Source organism: Panthera uncia (genome assembly GCF_023721935.1).
Source record: "Panthera uncia isolate 11264 chromosome A1 unlocalized genomic scaffold, Puncia_PCG_1.0 HiC_scaffold_16, whole genome shotgun sequence".
NCBI classification, from domain to species: Eukaryota; Metazoa; Chordata; class Mammalia; order Carnivora; family Felidae; genus Panthera; species Panthera uncia.
The window spans coordinates 27,886,448-27,906,707 of NW_026057576.1; the positions used below are offsets into that span (position 1 = coordinate 27,886,448).

At 39.8% G+C, this 20,260-nt stretch overlaps 1 protein-coding gene across 3 annotated transcripts; it reads left to right on the forward strand.

Moving 5' to 3' along the window:
* Positions 1-150: 150 nt before the first annotated feature.
* On the forward strand, positions 151-19,581 carry KBTBD7 (kelch repeat and BTB domain containing 7). 3 transcript variants are annotated; one of them, XM_049647009.1, is made up of 5 exons: positions 151-2,358; positions 4,746-4,798; positions 11,231-11,293; positions 12,692-12,828; positions 17,806-19,581. In XM_049647009.1, the coding sequence occupies exons 1-2, from the start codon at positions 579-581 to the stop codon at positions 4,748-4,750; spliced, it is 1,785 nt and encodes a 594-aa protein (XP_049502966.1). In that variant the 5' UTR covers positions 151-578; the 3' UTR covers positions 4,751-4,798; positions 11,231-11,293; positions 12,692-12,828; positions 17,806-19,581. The 3 variants fall into 3 exon arrangements, with proteins under 3 accessions (XP_049502966.1, XP_049502965.1, XP_049502963.1); XM_049647006.1 differs by having other exon boundaries at positions 165-4,798; XM_049647008.1 differs by lacking the exons at positions 11,231-11,293; positions 12,692-12,828; positions 17,806-19,581 and having other exon boundaries at positions 4,746-5,025.
* Positions 19,582-20,260: the final 679 nt, after the last annotated feature.

Genomic DNA, 20,260 nt, shown 5'->3' on the forward strand with positions numbered 1-20,260 from the left:
TTATAAAGACGAAAAAGTTCTCAGAGAGTAGTCACATAACGAATACTAAAACAGAGATCTTGCCCTGGAACTTCAAAGCCAATTCTCCAAACCAACAAACCCTGAAGAATTAACGCTTTCAAATTCTGTTAACTAAAACAGTCCGCCCTAAGAAACCTCGCGATATCACTCAAACTACTACTCCCAACATGCACAGCGGCTTCGGTCCATCCGCCTATCCCCTATATTCTGGAGGGCCCCAGCGTGCCTCGAGGCACGAAAGGCAGCCTGGGGGTTGTAGTTCTCGTGGACGCCTACCGGTATTGCCAGCGCGGCAGTGGCGGCTTTCTCGGTTCGGTCCAGCCGGTCTTGTAAGGTAGCTGAGACGGAGAAAGGGCGCGGAACTGGAAAAGGGTGAGTCAGGCACTGTCTACGCGATAAAGGGAGGCGGCACCGCGGCGTAGAGCTGAGTTAAGTAAGTGCGGCCCCTGCTTATTCAGGGACGCCGCGATCTAGCGCCAGCGAGAAGAGGGCGAGGAGGAGCCAGAGCCCGGTTCTTGCACCCATTCTCGCCCTCGCACCCCGCCGCCATCTCCATCATGCAGTCCCGGGAAGAAGCTCCGCGCTCTCGCCGCCTGGCCAGTCCCCGCGGCGGGAGGAGGCCCAAGAGGATTTCCAAGCCTTCGGTTTCGGCTTTTTTCACGGGCCCGGAGGAGCTGAAGGACACGGCTCATTCTGCAGCTCTGCTGGCACAGCTGAAGTCTTTCTACGACGCGCGGCTGTTATGTGATGTGACCATCGAGGTGGTGACACCTGGCAGCGGGCCTGGCACCGGCCGCCTTTTTTCCTGCAACCGTAACGTGCTGGCTGCCGCGTGTCCCTACTTCAAGAGCATGTTCACAGGTGGCATGTACGAGAGCCAGCAGGCGAGCGTGACCATGCATGATGTGGATGCCGAGTCCTTCGAGGTGCTGGTCGACTACTGCTACACAGGTCGCGTGTCGCTAAGTGAGGCCAACGTGCAACGCCTTTACGCGGCCTCTGACATGTTGCAGCTCGAGTACGTGCGGGAAGCTTGTGCCTCCTTCCTAGCCCGCCGCCTTGACCTGGCCAACTGCACTGCCATCCTCAAGTTCGCTGATGCCTTCGACCATCACAAGCTGCGATCACAGGCCCAGTCCTTCATCGCCCACAACTTCAAGCAGCTCAGCCGGATGGGTTCAGTTCGGGAGGAGAGTCTGGCAGACCTGAGCTTGGCCCAGCTGTTGGCCGTGCTGCGTCTGGATAGTCTAGACATAGAGAGTGAGCGGACAGTGTGTCATGTAGCAATGCAGTGGTTAGAGACGGCTCCCAAGGAGCGCGGTCCCAACGCTGCGGAAGTCTTCAAGTGTGTCCGCTGGACACACTTCAGAGATGAAGATCAGGATTACCTGGAAGGGCTGCTGACCAAGCCCATTGTGAAGAAGTACTGTCTGGACCTTATCGAAGGGGCCCTGCAGATGCGATATGGTGACATGTTGTACAAGTCTGTGGTACCAAAGCCAGAGAGCAGCAGCAGCTCTGTTGTATCTGTAGCAGAAAATCCACCTCAGAGACTGGGTATGTGTGCCAAGGAGATGGTGATCTTCTTTGGACACCCTAGAGACCCCTTTCTCTGCTATGACCCATACTCAGGGGACATTTACACAATGCCATCCCCTTTAACCAGCTTGGCTCACACTAAGACTATCACTTCCTCAGCTGTCTGTGTCTCTCCAGACCATGACATCTACCTGGCTGCCCAGCCCCGGAAAGACCTGTGGGTGTATAAGCCAGCCCAGAATAGTTGGCAGCAGCTTGCCGACCGCCTGCTGTGTCGCGAGGGCATGGATGTGGCCTACCTCAATGGCTACATCTACATCTTGGGTGGGCGAGACCCGATTACCGGCGTTAAATTGAAGGAAGTGGAATGCTACAGTGTTCAGAGAAACCAGTGGGCACTGGTGGCTCCTGTGCCCCATTCCTTCTATTCCTTTGAACTAATAGTGGTTCAGAACTATCTTTATGCTGTGAACAGTAAGCGCATGCTGTGCTATGATCCTAGCCATAATATGTGGCTGAACTGTGCTTCTCTTAAACGTAGTGACTTTCAGGAAGCCTGTGTCTTCAACGACGAGATCTACTGTATCTGTGACATTCCAGTCATGAAGGTCTATAACCCAGCCAGGGGAGAATGGAGGCGGATTAGTAATATTCCCTTGGACTCAGAGACCCACAACTACCAGATTGTCAATCATGGCCAAAAGTTGCTTCTCATCACTTCTACCACCCCTCAGTGGAAAAAAAACCGGGTGACTGTTTACGAATACGATACCAGGGAAGACCAGTGGATTAACATAGGTACCATGTTAGGTCTTTTGCAGTTTGACTCTGGTTTTATTTGCCTCTGTGCTCGCGTTTATCCTTCCTGCCTTGAACCTGGGCAGAGTTTCATTACTGAGGAAGACGATGCACGGAGTGAATCTAGTACTGAATGGGACTTAGATGGATTCAGTGAGCTGGACTCAGAGTCAGGAAGTTCAAGTTCTTTTTCTGACGATGAAGTCTGGGTGCAGGTAGCACCTCAGCGAAATGCACAGGATCAGCAGGGTTCTTTGTAAATATTTTGAATCACTAAGATGTTTCTACTGCTATGGAATGTATCTTTAAAAGATATCCTTTCCTTTTCCAAAAAAAAAAAAAAAATGTTGATTAGGACTGCAGATTTGGTTTAGAAAGGGTTATGTTTGAATTATTAATGTAATGTTACAAAATTTTAACAGTCCAGGAGATCAAACTATATAATAATTTACTGTGCTAAAAGTTGAGATTAAAATATGCAAAAAACAAACTATATAATTGATTAGAATGCTTGGTGGTTTTTTTTCATTGTTTGAGTATTTGTTGCACCAGTGGATTGTTTTGGTTAGTTACACTGTTTATATTTTAACGATCTACCTTAGTCTTCTGTTAACTTCATAATTCTGTTTAGTGCTGCAAGGAATTTAACTTTTTAATTTTCATAGTATAAAATTGGACTAGAAGTTGTTTGTAGGGAGTTGAAGGTTTATATTTTCTTTCAGAGTAATGAAAGTAGATTTCCCAAGTTTTGAACTAGCCAGTTTTTAGTATTATAAGTTAATACAGTTTGTTTGTTCAATTTGGTTTGGTTTTCTCCTCAATGCAAAGGAAAAAATCGGATATATATAGAGGTTATAAAATAGAGATTTCGTTTTGATAATGTGCAGAATGGTCTTAAGAGATCACAGAAAGTAAAAAAAAAAAAAAAATCAGGATTCTACTGCTTTAAAAGAAATTTCACTTTTAATTTTGGAATATAAAATGTATTTTCTAAAAGTGACCATTTTTCTATCTTAAAAAACATCCATTCTGGTAGTGTCACCAATTATTTAAACACCCTTCTAAACCAAAGAAAAAAAAAGAAAAAGAAAAAGTAACTTGCTTTGTAAGATCATATTTTTAATCTATCTCTTGTACATGCTTCATTGAATCAAAGGAACAATCTTTTTGTTCACTGGACATATGCTTGAGTAATGTAAATTTTTATCCATTGGTCATTCCTAGTCTTAAAAAGTTTATATGCTCTCCTAAAATATTTTGGCTGTATAGTTTTGGTGTTCATCTTAGAGGATTCTTCAGCAGGAAGTGATTTATTCTTTACTGTTTTTGTGAGGTAATACTGGTTTTGAAAATACGTTTAAGCTAAAAAGAATATTTTATTGAGATCAGTGGTTACTGTGTCTATCAACTCTAAAATCAAGTGCCAGCAGAGAACTTTAAAACTTTAAGCTGTGTATGGAGCTGTTTTGTGTAGCATTGAAATGTTCTATCAAGTTTTGTCAGTCACTGTATGTGATTATCAGCTTGAAGGTATTTTTGTATTAAAAGTTGACAGTTAAAGAACATAAGTGGATGATGGCATTTGGGGCCAATAGTGAAAGTATGTTTCCTCTAAAATATTTCCCTAGCAGTGGTATATATACATGGTTATTTTATTAGGGTATTTCTCTGTGAACCATGCTGCAGTCTTTGTTTTTTGTCTCTTTGCTTGTTTTTGTATCACCATAAAGTAAGGGAAAATCCAGAAATAGAGACTAAATCACACAAAATTGATCTTGTTAAATACAGAGAAATAGAGGTGCTTACCTTTTGAGGATCTCTTGATACATATGATTGTCACAATGCATATCCGTGATAAATGGTGTACATAATATAGATGCTTATAGCCTATAAATTTTTCTATACCGACGTAGAATCCTCTTTCTGCATCTTTGTTCAACATGTTAATTCCTCTTCTGTTTATTCTCTAGTAGCCGAATGCCAGCATTTTTTACACCATGGCACAGTACTGAGAAGTGTGCTCCAGGATAGGGAACTGAATTTTGAATGAAAAAAGAGAGGGAGAGAGAAAAGGATTTAAAAAAACAAGCACACAGATGTTTTCTTAGCCATTTTCATTGGGCATCTGAAGAGTCCATAGGACGTTCCTGTTTAACATTATTTCTAGTGAAATAAGATTCTTGCTCTAGCAATATGTTCCTAAGAATGTCTTCCCTCAAAACAGTAAACGTGCTCTAGTGGCCTAAAGCTACTGTTTGTTCGTTGTGGTATCAGGGATGTTGTTATAAGCACTGGTCTCAGCTTAGAAAGCTGTTTCTTAATAGTGTTATTTTTTGGCCAAATTTCTTCACCAGTAACTTCTTTTTGATAGCTTTTTGTTTTGTTAGGTTGAAGTAGGACAGTGCTGATCTCAACCAGATTATCCATCTGCAGAATTAAGGTATGCAACTAATTGATAAAAGACAAATTCTGTAATTTGTCATTTTCATCCTTCGAGTTAAGTATAAGCTAATTAGCAGTAATATCGTGGTTTACAAAGAAGTTTTTTGGGGGAAGAATTTTGGTTTCATGATATATTTGTGAATTAGGGAATAGATGTTAACCATTATTTTATAGATAAGTGATTTGTATATGGTTAGTTACAAATAAAAATGGCACTAGAACCCAGGCCTTCTGAACTCTTAATTTAGTGTTTCTGATAAATGTAGATTACTCTTGCTTGTGCAGCAAGTGACCCAGCTAGCAATGTTGAAGTCCCTTCTTGATGGGAAAGCAACTTTGTCTCAGTTTTACAATTAATTGACACACCTTTTAGCAAATGCTCAATAAAATATTGTTTGCAGGGGCTCTTCTTTGTGAGATTTAGAAGGATCTTAATTATTTTTTTGTATCTCTATGTCTGAAAAGCTCAGAGAATCCAAATTATTTTACATACTTCAACTGATAAGTGTCACTGGCATTTTCAGAAGGATAAAAGACTAATTTAGCAAATAATTTGCTTAATTTGGGTTTAGGATTAAATTTAAATGATAGTTCCTTTCTTTCTCATCTAGTTGTAATGTTTTTTCTGCTTTGTACCTGGACCTGATGAATGTGTTGAAAGTTTTTGACTCATTGCCCAGAAAAATGTACATGTTCATGTTTTCATAATTTTAAGGGTGTTATGACACTTCTGAAGTTCTTCCACACACCCAGGATAAGAACACTTGTGACAGAGTCCCAAGAACACTTCTACAAAAGGAATTTACATTTTTTTTTCACAAGGCATATTGCTCAAATGTTTGTAAGGGGAGAAGAGCATTATTAAGTTGTTCCCAAAATAGAGCTAAAGAGATATTATATACTTACCATCTGAAAGGGATGTGAATATTAATGGGTACCTCACAACTGAGACAAATTTGACATTTCTGCAGTGCAAATTTCTTCATGATGATTAACACAAGAATAGTTAAGTAACTATGGGGCGCCTGCGTGGCTCAGTTAAGCGGCCGACTCTTGATTTTGGCTCAAATCGTGAATTCATGGTTCGTGAGTTAGAGCCCTCTTGGGCTCTGTGCTGACAGCTGTGGAGCCTGCTTGGGATTCTCTCCCTCTCTCTTGCCCCTCCCCTACTCGTGCTCTGTCTCAAAAATAAATAAACATTAACAAAAAGAATAGTTAAGTAAATGTAAGTGGTGTAAAGAAATGAATAGATGCTTATAGCCTGTAAATTTTTCTAGACCGACTTAGAATCCTCTTTCTGCATATATGTTATGCATATGATTACTATCTAGGACAACTGTGTATAATGAGAATTCAAAACAAAATATAGGTTCCAGATGTTTCAAACTGCCAATATCATAGCTTTTTATTAGACATATACCTAAGTAGCAAGAGGTATTTATCTCCTAATGACCAGGTTAATAGGTGGTTGGAAGAGGGCATCTACCCATAAGAAATCTATTTAAAATATAATCAATTTGCTACTCACTGCTCAGTAAACTAGAAACCAGTGCTTTGCCTGATGTCATTTTTATCAATTTGTACTGAAATGAGGAAAATATATAAAACATGGACGAATGAATTGTAAAATTATTTAATGGAACTTGTTTTAATGTTCATAAGTTAGAAATTTGTAAAAAGTTTGCAGCTTTATATTAGTCCATTAAACTTTTTTTTTTCATTTTCTTAAGTTTATTTATTTTAGAGAGAGAGGGAGAAAATCCCAAGCAGGCTCCATGCAGTCAGCAACAGAGCCCAATGTGGGGCTCAAACTCAACAACCCGTGAGATCATGACCTGGGCCCAAATCAAGAGTCAGATGATTGACCGACTGAGCCACCCAGGTGCCCCAGTCCACTAAACTTTAAAAGAAAGTTTGTCTTTAACTTTCTGAAGTGTGGTCACCAGAATGTAGACATCTCTAGTCTGCCTACATTTGAACTTTGGGGATCATTTTATGTTGTTTCTTAGCTGTTTCACTTTGCCTCTGTCCTCCCATCAGATCTCACCCACGTCTTCAACAACACCATTTCATCATTACAACTAATTTCAAGAAATATTCATTATAGCAAATATGATGGAGCAGGAAAGTATTAGGAAAAATTATTTCTAGAGAATGTAACTAGCAATCCTAAGAGAATTGATAAGCTACTTTTAGAACCATCAAATGGTTAAATATGTACAAACTAGGTTTTTGTTTGTTGTTTTTTGATGAAGGAGAAAAATGGTGGTCATCGAAGCTGCCAAGTCTTAGAGAACCATATTGGCAATAGGTTCTGTGTCCTTTCCTTGACTCTGGGCCATCCTGTCACCCGTATCTATTCCATCAGCTCCAGTTCCTTGTCTCTTTAACCTTATGGACTAAACATGCCTTAGACACAGGGTGGGTAAGGAACAGATATTGTAGCATATCATTTCCACCATTTTGAGACATATTTTCTCAGTAACTATTCCTACTCTGGATGGTCACCTCTGCAATGGAATTAACAGTTTATAGATTCACCTCCAAAGCAATTTTAGCAGCTTGAAATCACCATATCTTAGTCCAGAGTGTTGAGGGAGGGGAGAGAAAACTATTCCTTAATTCTGAGGTAACTAGCAAATAGCAATGGCTCTTACTTCAAGGCACAGTCTGATCAGAGTCTCAATGTCCTTATGGCTGTCTTTGTATAGAGAAGATTCCATGGGGCAATATTTTCCTCTCAGTTATACACTAGTTATGATCTAGGTGTTGTTGTATGTATGTGGAGACCCTAGAGCTGTTTTAATAAGATAGAGGATTCTCCTATAAAACTCCAGTCTGTTATGTTGCCCCTCTTCTAAAAAGCCATGTGAGGACAGGCTCTCTGTTTTCCCATTCTGCTATCCTTAGGGTATAGTTTTGGTCCACATGGTCCAAGCTGGTTTACACTCATGTCCATATTCCAACTATAAGGAAGAGGGGAGGGGGAGGACACGACCCTTGCCTATAAGGGAAGTTGCATACATCGCTTCCAGTCACATGACACTGGCCAGGTCTTAACCACGTAGCCACACTTAACTGCAAGAGTGTCTGGGAGACGGGTGCCTGGGTGGCTCAGTTGGTTAAGCATCCGACTTCAGCTCAGGGCATGATCTGACAGCTTGTGAGTTTGAGCCCCGTGTCAGGCTCTGCTGACAGCTCGGAGCCTGGAGCCTGCGATTCTTTTTCTCCTTCTCTCTGCCCCTTCCCTTCTCATGCTCGCTCTCTCTCTCTCTCTCTCTCTCTCTCTCCCCTCTCTCTCCTCTCTCTCCTCTCTCTCCTCTCTCTCTCAAAAATAAACATTAAAAAAAGAGAGAGAGAGTGCCCAGGAGAGATAGTCTTTTATTCTGGGTCAACATGTATCACATTAAAATTTACAGATTCCTTTTTGTAGAATGCTGAAGACAGATATTGTATAAATCGCAATCTCTACTGTATCATCTGTCAGGCTAGATTTTATGACATGGCAGCCAAAATTATTCCCAGGATGCCCAATACCCACACCCTACCAACTTACAAACCCTAGGGGGAAAACGCAGTATTTTCCGATATCTCTGGCAGATATTCCTGTCTGGATAGCCATCATTTGTAATAGATGAAGTTGGGGGATAAATATGTTGAGGAAGACAGTTAAGAAAATACCTTCAATAAAGAGATATATTTCCTACGGACAGTAATAGTTCCAACAATGGGAATGTTCAGGTTACAGCATGTATTTTGTTTTGACCAGATCCTAGGATTTGAGGGGAAGTTTGGAATGAAAACAACCTGGCAATGTTGGTTAGTTAGGATCAGATCATGGAAGCTTTGTATGCCATGGCAAGGAGTTTTTGCATAGAGTGTGAATTTATTGAGAATTTTTAAGTAGGGGCTTGACACAATTGAATTTGTTTTCTTGAGACTCTTCTCCTGAATGAATTGACAGTGCAAGACTGTGGGGGCAAGAATGGTTAAGGGAATGCTGTTGTAGTCCAGTGAGATGATGTGGTCCTCAGTAGGGGCGGCAGCGGTGGGCTTGACTAGGAAGACACAGATATGAAAGGTTAAAGAGATTGAGCTGGACCTATAATTGTATGTTTGGGGATGCAGAGAGCCATCGGGTATATGAGAAAGGAAGGACTATAGACTATCTCCCAAGATTCTTGCTTGGATATTGTGTTAGTGTATAAGCCAAACTTCTGTGCCAAAGAGCCCCTAAGATCAAAGATGGAAACCTGTTTCTGCCCATTGAGTCCAGAAGTGAGTAGTAATAGGGCTGGCAAGGTGGTTCTGCCCAGTAAGGTTCTTCATGAGTCCAGGTTCCTTTATCATTTTTCCTCCGACTCCTAGTGAGTTGTCCTCATCTTCACAGGCAAAGCACACTCACTAGAATTATATCTATATTGTGGCCTGCAGGAAAGAAGAAAGAGGAAATGCAAACAATTCCTTTTTTAATTGACTTTTATATAATTTTGCCATTTTTCACTGGGGAGAACTTAATCTTATCACCATATCCACCTGCAAGGTCGACTGGGAAATAGTCATTAAAGGGGTAGCTCTGTGCCCAGCTAAAACTCGGTATCTATTACTAAATAGAAATAAACTAACATATTTTAAAATAGACATGTCCAGGCTTCCTGTATTCAAATACAGGCAATTCACAACAGCATGCAGGCTTTATTGTAATGGTGGTCATTTCAAATCTCCCTCCTTCCACAATAAGTTCACACCCACAAGTTAAATTCCATGTAATCCTAGGTAATGATTTTTCACAAACAAATGTGCCCCTGAGATGCTTTACACACACATACACACACACACACACACACTCATCACATCCTTGTCATTCAGGTCTACCTCAGCCCAAGTATTCCTAGAAATGGCAGAAATTCAGCTTTCAGAGGTCAGGGTTCTCTCCCTGCATGCCTAAACTCGTTTCCAATCCCCTTTTCTCTGGACACCTACTGCTTAGTCTTTTCACTCATCCCACACCCCAAGAGCTCTCCATATTACCAAAAGGAAAAATAGAATGAAGAAGGGCAATTAGATGTTTCTGTCATGGTTGACTAAGTGGACAGCGCTGTCAGTGTATTTGAGACTCTAGGAGTCAGATCAGATTTGGAGACACTGGTAGATGCATGGGGTGTCCCATGTCACACCAACTTCTGATTTCAGCTGAAGCTATGGCAGGCACTCCCAGACCATGATAACAGGCCACTTTGCTTTTCTGGCTCAAGGCTTTCTCTTAAAAGATCGTTCTCTTTGGCAGTGCTCTTGCAACAGCACAGGAGTTCAAGGGGAAGTGCATGTCCCCAGAACAGTCCTTAAGCAAGGGATGATGGGAATTGGTAGATCTATGCTACAGCATCCCAGTTTCAAGAAAGGGACAGCTGTGCAGGGCCTTGTACATGGATCTTCAGAGGGCTCCCTGCTGGACTGAACCCCAGTCTCTCACCACAGTAATCAGTTCTGTAACACATCTTCCCTGTATTGCTTCAGGGTACAGCCAACCATGTCACATCACAGAAACTTGATTTGGTCACTGGTGGTATTTTGCAAGAAGTTTCAGATTTGAAGATTTGCTTGGGGGCAGAAGCCAAGAAAGAATTAATTAGAATGAGTGAGATGAAGCTTTGCCACGTGCCAAATATAGGTATACTCAGCCACTAAAGGACACAGGCAAGTTCAAGCCTCACAGCCCTTCTTATAACACAAAAAACAATTTAAAAAATTCATGCTCTTATAAAACCTGCGCTGACAAAAATGTTCTGCCTGAATCTAAGCCATTAGAACAAACTTCCAGTTGACAGGAAAGACCTGCCAGAAGGATGAATTAAAATCCCTATAAAAAAGCAATCAGCAAAATCCAGAATGTGAGATATCCAGCAGGACAACAACACAGTGTCAACGGTAATCTATCTTCCCTCACATGGTAAGATGTGAGGAAGTGGAAACAGCAAGCATGGGCTCTTCTTTGCAAGCTTGGATGGTACCTAGTGAAGGAGAGAATACCTCAGGTCATGGTTTTGGTTGCTTTGAGTCTTAAACACTTTACTATGCATGGGAAAAAATCCATTGAGAAAATAATGAGGAGCCTGAGCCCAGAAGCTCAGAAGAAGGGAGGAGATGGACTAAAGCACAAGGGCCAGGATCATACCGGAACAAGAGCCACAACCCTTCTTCTTCCAACCTTGGAGGAAGAAAGGGAGGCTTATAGAGAGGGACCTGGCCTGGCTGGCTCAGTCAGAAGAGCGTATAACTCTTGATCTCAGGGTCATGAGTTTGAGCCCCACGTTGGATATAAAGATTACTTCAAATAAATTAAAACTTTAAAAATTTCTTAATAAAAAAGAAATTTAAAAAGAATCTCACAGAGATAGAGATGTATTTCTTAATTCTTTATTTGAATTAGGATGCAAGTTTTTCCGCTGAAAGAAAGGGAACAGCTTGGAGGAGAGGGCGCACCTATTCAAAGGTGAGTTTCATAAGAGCTGGGGAGATAGGGTCAACTTCATCTTTATATCCTTCATAACACCAATCAAAGTGCCTTGAACAGAGTTGAGAAAAACATTTAAGACTGGAACCGTTACTGTAAAATGGGACTGCTCATATCCTAGATTTTAACAATATGATGTATATTACAAAATTTCTATTTTAAAAATAATCTTTAAGTAACTTGAATTTCTTTATATCATTATATTGTTTTAGGGAGAGAGAATCTCAAGCAGGCTGCATACCCAGTGTAGAGCCCAATGTGGGGCTTGATCCCACGATTCTGGGATCATGACCTGAGCCGAACTCAAGAGTGGGACCTTCAACTGACTGAGCTACCCAAGACACCCCTTTATATTGTTTTAATCACTAGGTGATTCTTGATTTTTTGTCAATTAGAATCATAGAATACTTCTCTTATTTAAACCTAAAGAACTTTAAATAATATAGCAAGGGTCACACTGCCAGTTATTAAGAACACTGGGATTAGAACTATGTTTCCTCTCTCTTAAATCAGGGCACTTTCTAGTGCACCCTCTTGCCTCCCAAGTATGGTTTATGATGAAATCTACACCATTTTTCGACATGTACACCACCATAAGCATAGGACTGGGAAAGTAAAATCTCAGTTGTTCTGCTTGAGATATATTCTGTCCTCCAATCTAGTTTTTATGCACCATAGAGCACTAAATCTGGAATCTCTGCACCCCATACTAAGAACTCTGAATAAAAAGATTTCCAGACTTAACACAAAGTCATCTCAGCATAATTGAGGAAGAAAATGAAAAATTAGTTTTAGTTCAAAATAAAACCCAAGAAAACCTCCAGTGATGAAATTATAAATTTTATATATCAAAAGACATAGTATGATTTTTTAGTATTACATTATACATTTATTTTTAATATTATATTTGATATTTATACTATTTATCTTCAGTATTATATTTTGACCATTTCAGTTCAGATACAGTTCAGTAATCTGAAATCAGAGCACTGAGCTAATTTAATAAATGTCAAAGTTTTCTTACATTTAAATTCACAGCTATGATATTAAATATGTCAAGGTAATAATAAAGTGTACTTTCTCAAACACTACCTCGATTCTATGTGTTTACTGAAAACCTTTTTAATATATGTTTGAGGAGCAATAAAGCAGTCTCTAAATTTGAATCAGTTTGCACAGTATTGAGGTTCAGATTTAAAGATATGATTATGTCATTTTACTTCAAAATATAATCTAAATTTATCAAAAGTCTGTATACATTTCTCATCATGAAATTTTGAATCACAGCTGGAATCAATATGAAAATAACTATGATATAATGTTTGAGGTCTCTGAAATGTCGAAGACTCTTAATATAGTCAGTTTCTGATTTTCTAGGAACTCAGGTCCTTCCTTTTTTCCATGCTGGCTGTCTACCAGCTGTGTTTGTGAATGTTCAAGAGAAGATAAAGGATGGAGAGCTGGAATCAGTCAACCGAATTGCTTGTCAGGAGACTCAGAAGATTTGGAGAAAGGTGAGGCACAACCAAGTATTTAAAATAAGATCTCTAAGCTCAGGATCCTGTTCATTTTTCTCTATGTGGTTACATCAAGTTTTCCCAGGACCATTTGTTAGAGACTCTCCTTCTCTCGTTGGGTATTCTTGGCTCCCTTGCCAAATATTGATTGCCTTTATATGCAGGAGTTTTTTTCTGGGCTCTCTACTATGTTCCATTGATCTGTGTGTCTATATTTACGCCAGTGGCATACGGTTATAATTATTATAGTTTTGTAATACAGGCACACTTTGATTTACTGTGCTTTGTTTTACTGTACTTCACAGATATTGGGGGGGTGTTTTTTTGTTTTTGTTTTTGTTTTTGTTTTTTAAAAATTGAAAGTTTGTGGCATTCCTGCACTGAGTCTATCTATTGGCATCATTTTTCCAATAGCATCTGCTCACTTTGTGTTTCTGTCACATTTTGGTAATTCTTGCAATATTTCTGAATTTTCACTCTTATACTTGTTATGGTGGTCTATAATCTTTGGTGTTACTATAGTAACTGTTCTGGGGTACCACAAATCTCACGCATATAAGATGGAAAACTTAATTGATAAAAGTTTTGTGTGTTCTGACTGCTCCACCCACCTGCTGTTTCCCTGTCTTCCTCTCCTTGGTTCTCCCTATTCCCTGAGATACAACAATATTGAAATTAGGCCATTGAGTAACCCTGCAGTGGCCTCTAAGTGGTCAAAGGAAAGGGAGAGCTGCACTTCTCTCACTTTAAATCAAAAGCTAGAAATGATTATGCTCAGTGAGGAAGGTATGTCAAGAGCCAAAATAGGCCAAAAGCTAGGTCTCTTGCACCAAACAGCTAACTTTTTAACACAAAGGAAAAGTTCCTAAAGGAAATTAAAAGTGCTACTCCGTTGAACACATGAATGATAAGGAAGTGAAACAGCCTTATTGCTATTTTAGTGGTCTGGATAGAAGATCAAAGAGGCACAACATTCCCTTAAGCCAAAGCCTAATCTAGAGCAAAACCCTAACTCTCTTCAGTTCTAGGAAGGCTGAGAGAGGTGAGGAAGCTGCAGAAAAAAATGTGAAGCAAGCAGATATTGATTTATGAGTCTGAAGGAAAGAAGCTTTCTCAGGGCACCTGGGTGGCTCAGTTGGTTAAGCCTTTGACTCTTGATTCCCGCTCAGGTCATGATCTCACAAACCGTGAGCCCAAGCCCTGCGTTGGGCTCCATGCTCACAGCACAGTCTGCTTTGGATTCTCTCTGTCTTTGTCAAAATAAATAAAAATAAACATTAAAAAAAAAACAAAACAGAAGCTGTCTCCATAACATAAAAGTGCCAGGTGAAGCAGTAAGTATTGGTATAGAAGCTGCAGCAAGTTATCCAGATCTAACTAAAATAATTAATGAAGGTGGCTACACTAAACAACAGATTTTCAGTGTAGATGAAATAGCCTTCTATTGGAAGAAGGTGCCATCTAGGACTTTCATAACTGCTATGCTTTTATAAACACACCTTTTCCCTCCTCACTTCCATAACCCTTGCCAACCCTAGACTGTAATCCATACCTATAATTTTTTTTATTAACAGAATGTTATGTAAATGGAACCATATGGTATGTAACCTTCTGAGACTTTTTTTTTTCACCCAGCAATTTTCCTGAGATGTATCCAAATTTTCTGTTTATCAGTAATTCACTTTTTGATGTAGACATTCCAAATGTAGTAACAATCCCCGCAAAATCTTCTCCTCCATAAAAGCAATGAAAACACTAACAAAAACTCTTAAAATAAATTTATTGGAACTATGGAAATTAACTAAAGGCCCACTACATTCTGAGAAGTGTTTATTCAAGAAAAACAGATGAATCTTAATAAGAACAATAAGTCTGGTGGCATTTTAACACACCCTAATCCCATCCCTCTCTCCTCAGCTTTATGGGAGCCTTAAATTCAACAGTTTCACAACTATGGTACCTGTAAAAAATAGCAATTTAGCAGCCACCAGAGGAGACATAATGGATTTGGAGATCCCTAAAAGCCCTATCCCCAGAGATTTGCCTCTCTGATGGCTCACTTTAAAAGCTCCATTACCAGGACTCATCTTTATTTGACCTATTTCAGAGTACACTCTGTGAAAAAAGCTTAACATACAGGGCTTTTGGGGGAAAAAAATCAGTGACACAACAAAACAAAAAAATAGGTAAATTGGACTTAATCAAAATTAAACTTTTGTTCTTCATATGATACCATCAATAAAATTAAAAGACAATGTAAACAGAGAAAATATTGTCAAATTATATATCGGATAAGAGATTTGTGTTTAGAATATATAAAGAACTCATACAATTCAATCATAAAAATATAAACAACCCAATTGAAAGTGAAGAATGGGTTTGTATGGACATTTCCCCAAGTGGCCAACAAGCACAAGAAAAAATGTTCAACGTCAATAGTCATTAAAGGAAATACAAAATCAAAACCATATTGAGATACCCCTTCATACCCTCATGGATTGCTAGAATCAAAAACAAAATAAGGGGTGCCTGGCTGGCTTAGTCAGTGGATCATGTGACTCTTGATTACAGGGTTGTGGGTTCAAGCCCCTCACTGAGTGTGGAGACTACTTAAAAATAAAATCTTTTTTAAAAAATGAAATGAAATAAACAAGAACATCAAGAAACTGGAAAATAAAAAGTTCTGGGAAGGATATGGAAAAAATTACATCCCCATAACCTGCTGCTGGGAACCTAAATGGTGCGGTTGCCTTGGAAAACCATTTGCAGTTCCTCAAAAAGTTAAACAGAGTTACCATATGACCCAAAACTATCACTTTTAGGCATATACCCAAGAGAACTGAAAACATACATCTAGAAAAAACTGGTACACAAATGTTCATAGAAGCATTATTCATAACTGACAAAGAGTAGAAAAAACTAAATGCCCACCAAGTAATAAATGGATGGAAAAATGCCAATATCAATGCAATGGAATATTATTTGGCCATAAGTAGGACTAGAGTTCTGATACATGTTATGGCTGGATGAACCTTGAAAACATTTTGTTAAGCAAAAGAAGCCAGACACAGAGGACACATATTGTATGATTCCATTTAAATGAAATATCCAGAACAGCCAAAAACACGGAGACAGAAAGTACATTGGTAGTTAACTGGACTGCGGGGCTAAGCATATGGAGTGTCAGGAGGAAACAGACATTCACTGCTAATAGGCATGGAGTTTGGGGAGGGCACTGAAAATATTTTGAAATTCATGGTGATTGTTACACAACATCTAACTAGATTAGATATCTAGTTTCTACATCATGACTATACTAAAATTGAGTGAATTGTAAACTGTAAAATGATGAACTCGGTGGAGACTTCCAAGGAAGATGGTGGAGTGGAGGATCCTAGACTCACCTCGTCCCATGAATACACCTAGATAACACCCACATCAGTGTAAATAACCCAGAAAATGCCCCAAAGCCTGGCAGAACAGTCTCTCCACAGTTAAATATAGACAAGAGACCACACTAAAGAGAGTAGGAAGGATAGAGATGTGACCAGAAGCCACAGTCCCTGGGAGGGAGGGATGCCACTGGGCAAAAAGAAGAGAGAGGAGCAGACCCCCATCAGGTACCCCAGGCATGGGGAACCCACACTAGAAAGACAAATCCCCATAACTTTAACACCTAGCACTTTAAATATCAATCTCAGAGCATGTGCTAGAGGGACGGGGATCTTTGGGTGACCTCTCCATAAACATCTGACTGGTGGCCAAGTGCCATTTCCCTCCCCAAAGCCCCAACCTAGATGTACAGACACCTATGGTAACCAGCACAGTGCCAACACTCTCCACCTAACTTGGTAACAGTGTGCCCTGCTACTACCCATGTTCTGCAGATACATGCCCTCCATCCCAGCCTTGGCAAGAGTTTTCCCAGGTACAAGGCCTCTCCCTCAAAGGACCAGCACCAACCTTGCTAACTGCATGTCTAGACCCTGTGTTCTTCTACAGACCTCTTTCCTCCAACATGCCCTTGGCAGGAGTCAATCCAAAGCAGTGCCACAGGCTTGGCACTGTGCAAACAGGAGCACCACTCCAAAGTGACTCCTGCCCTAAGGAAAAGGAAAGATAACCACACATATCAGTCTGACTAATGCCCCACCAGTGGGCTGGGGGCAGACATCTGGTCTAACTGCAGGCCACACCCACCAACAAAAGCTTCTCAGAAGACAATACAGGGGGACACCCTGTAGCTCAGAGCTACCACAGCTCTGGCAAATGTCTTATCTGACTCAACACAAGGCCAAGGCAGCCCCAGACTGGCCCACTAGCAACACAGAGATGAAATCTTACCACAAAAGGCAAAGAAAACCATTGCAGATGACTGGACTGAAGGCAAATGTTGTTCACCCACAACAGTAGGATGTATGCAATACACATTAGATAAACCCCTGAAGAATCAGGTTCTGGTGAGCAAGAGACATTGCACTGCAGGGCACTACAGGATCTCTTCTTCCTAAGGCCACTACTTGTAAGAGGGGGAGATGTAGCTGACTTTCCTAACACATAGATACAGAGAATTTGACAAAATGAGGAGACAGAAAAATGCGTCCCAAGTAAAAGAACAGGAGAAACTCAGAAGAGAGCTAATTGAAACAGAGATAAGTAATATGACTAATAGAGAATTTTTTTTCTTGATAGAGTATTTATTTTTTTTAATATGAAATTTATTGTCAAATTGGTTTCCATACAACACCCAGTGATCATCCCAACAGGTGCCGTCCTCAATGCCCATCACCCACTTTCCTCTCCCTCCCACCCCCCATCAACCCTCAGTTTATTCTCAGTTTTTAAGCATCTCTTATGGTTTGGCTCCCTCCCTCTCTTTTTTTTTTTCCCTTTCCCCTCCCCCATGGTCTTCTGTTAAGTTTCTCAGGATCCACATAAGAGTGAAAACATACCTGTCTTTCTCTGTATTTAAAGTAATGGCCATAAAGATGCTCACTGGACTGGAGAAGAGAGTGGAGGACATCAGTGAGACCATCAATAAAGAGATGGTGCAGAACCGGTTTGGGATTCTGTCTCTCCTCTCTGCCCCTCCCCAGCTTGTGTGTGTGTTCTCCCTCTCTTTCAAAATAAATAAACTTAAAAAACATTTTTTTAAGAGATAGAAAACGTAAAAAAGAACCAGAGATGAAGAACTCAATAACTGAAATTTCAAATACACTATGGAAAGCAATCAAGCTGAAGAAGAGAGAGAAAAAAGAATAATAAAAAATGAAAATATATTGAAGGAACTCAGAGAAACCATCAAGCATAATAAGATTACCATTATGGGGGTGCCTGGGTGGCTCGGTCAGTTAAGCTTCCAACTTCAGCTCAGGTCATGATCTCACAGTCCACAAGTTCGAGCCCTGCATCAGGCTCTATGCTGACAGCTCAGAGTCTGGAGCCTGCTTCGGATTCTGTGTCTCCCTCTCTTTCTGCCACTCCCTCATTCACATTCTCTCTCTCTCTCTCAAAAATAAACATTAAAAACATTTTTTAATAAATAAGATTAACATTTATAGGGATCCCAGAAGAAGAGAGAGAAAAAGGTGTGAAAATGTATTTGAAAAAATAATAGTGGAAAACTTAACTGAATCTGGAGAAGGAAACAGACTTCTGGATCCAGAAGGCACACAACCCAACAAAATCAACCCAAGGAGGTCCACACCAAGACACATAGTAATTAAAATGGCAAAAAGTAGGATAAAGAGAATTTTTAAACTACCAAGACAAAAGAATACATTTACATACAAAAGAAACCCCATAAGGCTAACAGCTGATTTAGGAGCAGAAACACTGCATGCTAGAAAAGAGTGGCATGATACAAAGTGCTGAAAGAAAAGAACCTACAACCAAGAATACTCTATCTAGCAAGGCTAACATTGAGAATAGAAGGAGAAATGAAAAGTTTCCCAGACAAACAAAAGTTAAAGGAATTCATGACCACTAAACCAGACCTATAAGAATTGTTAAAGGGGGTAAGGGCGACTGGGTGGCTTAGTCAGTTAAGTGTCCAACTTTGGCTCAGGTCATGAACTCGCTTTTGTCAGTTTATGCCCTATGTGGGGCTCTGTGCTGACAGCTCAGAACCTGGAGCCTGCTTCGGATTCTGTGTCTCCCTCTCTCTCTGCTCCTCCCCTCCTCACACTCTGTCTCTCTCCCTCTCAAAAAAATAAATAAAGATTTTTTTTTTAATGTAAAGAATTGTTAAAGGGGACTCTTTGAGTGGACAGGAAAAACCATAAACAGGAGTAAGAAGTAGGTAAGACGTAAGAAGGAGTAAGAAGTAGGAAGCACAAAGCAGTAAAGATGAGTATATCGATAAAAATCAAAGGATCCAGAAAACAAAAGGATGTAAACTATGACACCATATACCTAAAATATAGGGGGAAAGGGATAAATAAATTATAGTTTTATAATGTGTTCAAACTAAAGCTATTATCAACTTAATATAGACTGATATGTGCATAAGGTATTATATAATAAACATAATAGCAACTACAAGTTAAAAACCTATAATAAATTTGAAAAATATAAAGAGAATGGAATCCAAATATATGACTAAAGAAAGTCAGCAAACCATGATAGAAAAGAGAGAAAGAAGAAAGGAACAAAGAACTACAAAAACAAAACATGTAACAAAATGCCAATTAATACATACCTGTAAGTAATTATTTCAAATGTAAATGGTTTAAATGCTCTAATCAAAAGGTTAAATGCTCTATCATAGGGTGATAAAAAAAAAAAGACATAGGGAAATGGAATAGATGAAAAAGGAAGACTCATATGCTGCCTACAAGAGACTCATTTCAGAGCTAAGGACACATGCAAAGAAAGCTGGGATAGCAATGTTTATATCAACAAAATAGACATTAAGACAAAAGCTGTAACAAGAAACAAAGAAGGATACTATATAATCATAAAGAGAACAAAAAGAAGATATAATAATTATAAAAATTTATGCATTGAACATGGGAACACCCAAATACTTAAAGCTGCTAATAACAAACATTAAGGAAGTAATCGATAGTAATACCATAATAGTAGGGGACTTAAACACCCGAATTACATCAATGGATACTTCAGACAGAAAATAAAAAAAGGAAACAGTGACCTTGAATGACACATTAAACCAGATGGATCTAAAAGATATATTCAGAACACTCCATCCTAAAATAGCAGAATACACATCCTTTTCAAGTGTACATGGAACATTCTCTAGAATAGATTGCATAGTAGGCCACAACACAAGTCTCAACAAATGAAAAAGATCGAAGTCATACCATGCATCTTTTCCAACCACAACACTATGAAATTAGAATCAACCACACAGGGGCGCCTGGGTGGCGCAGTCGGTTAAGCGTCCGACTTCAGCCAGGTCACGATCTCG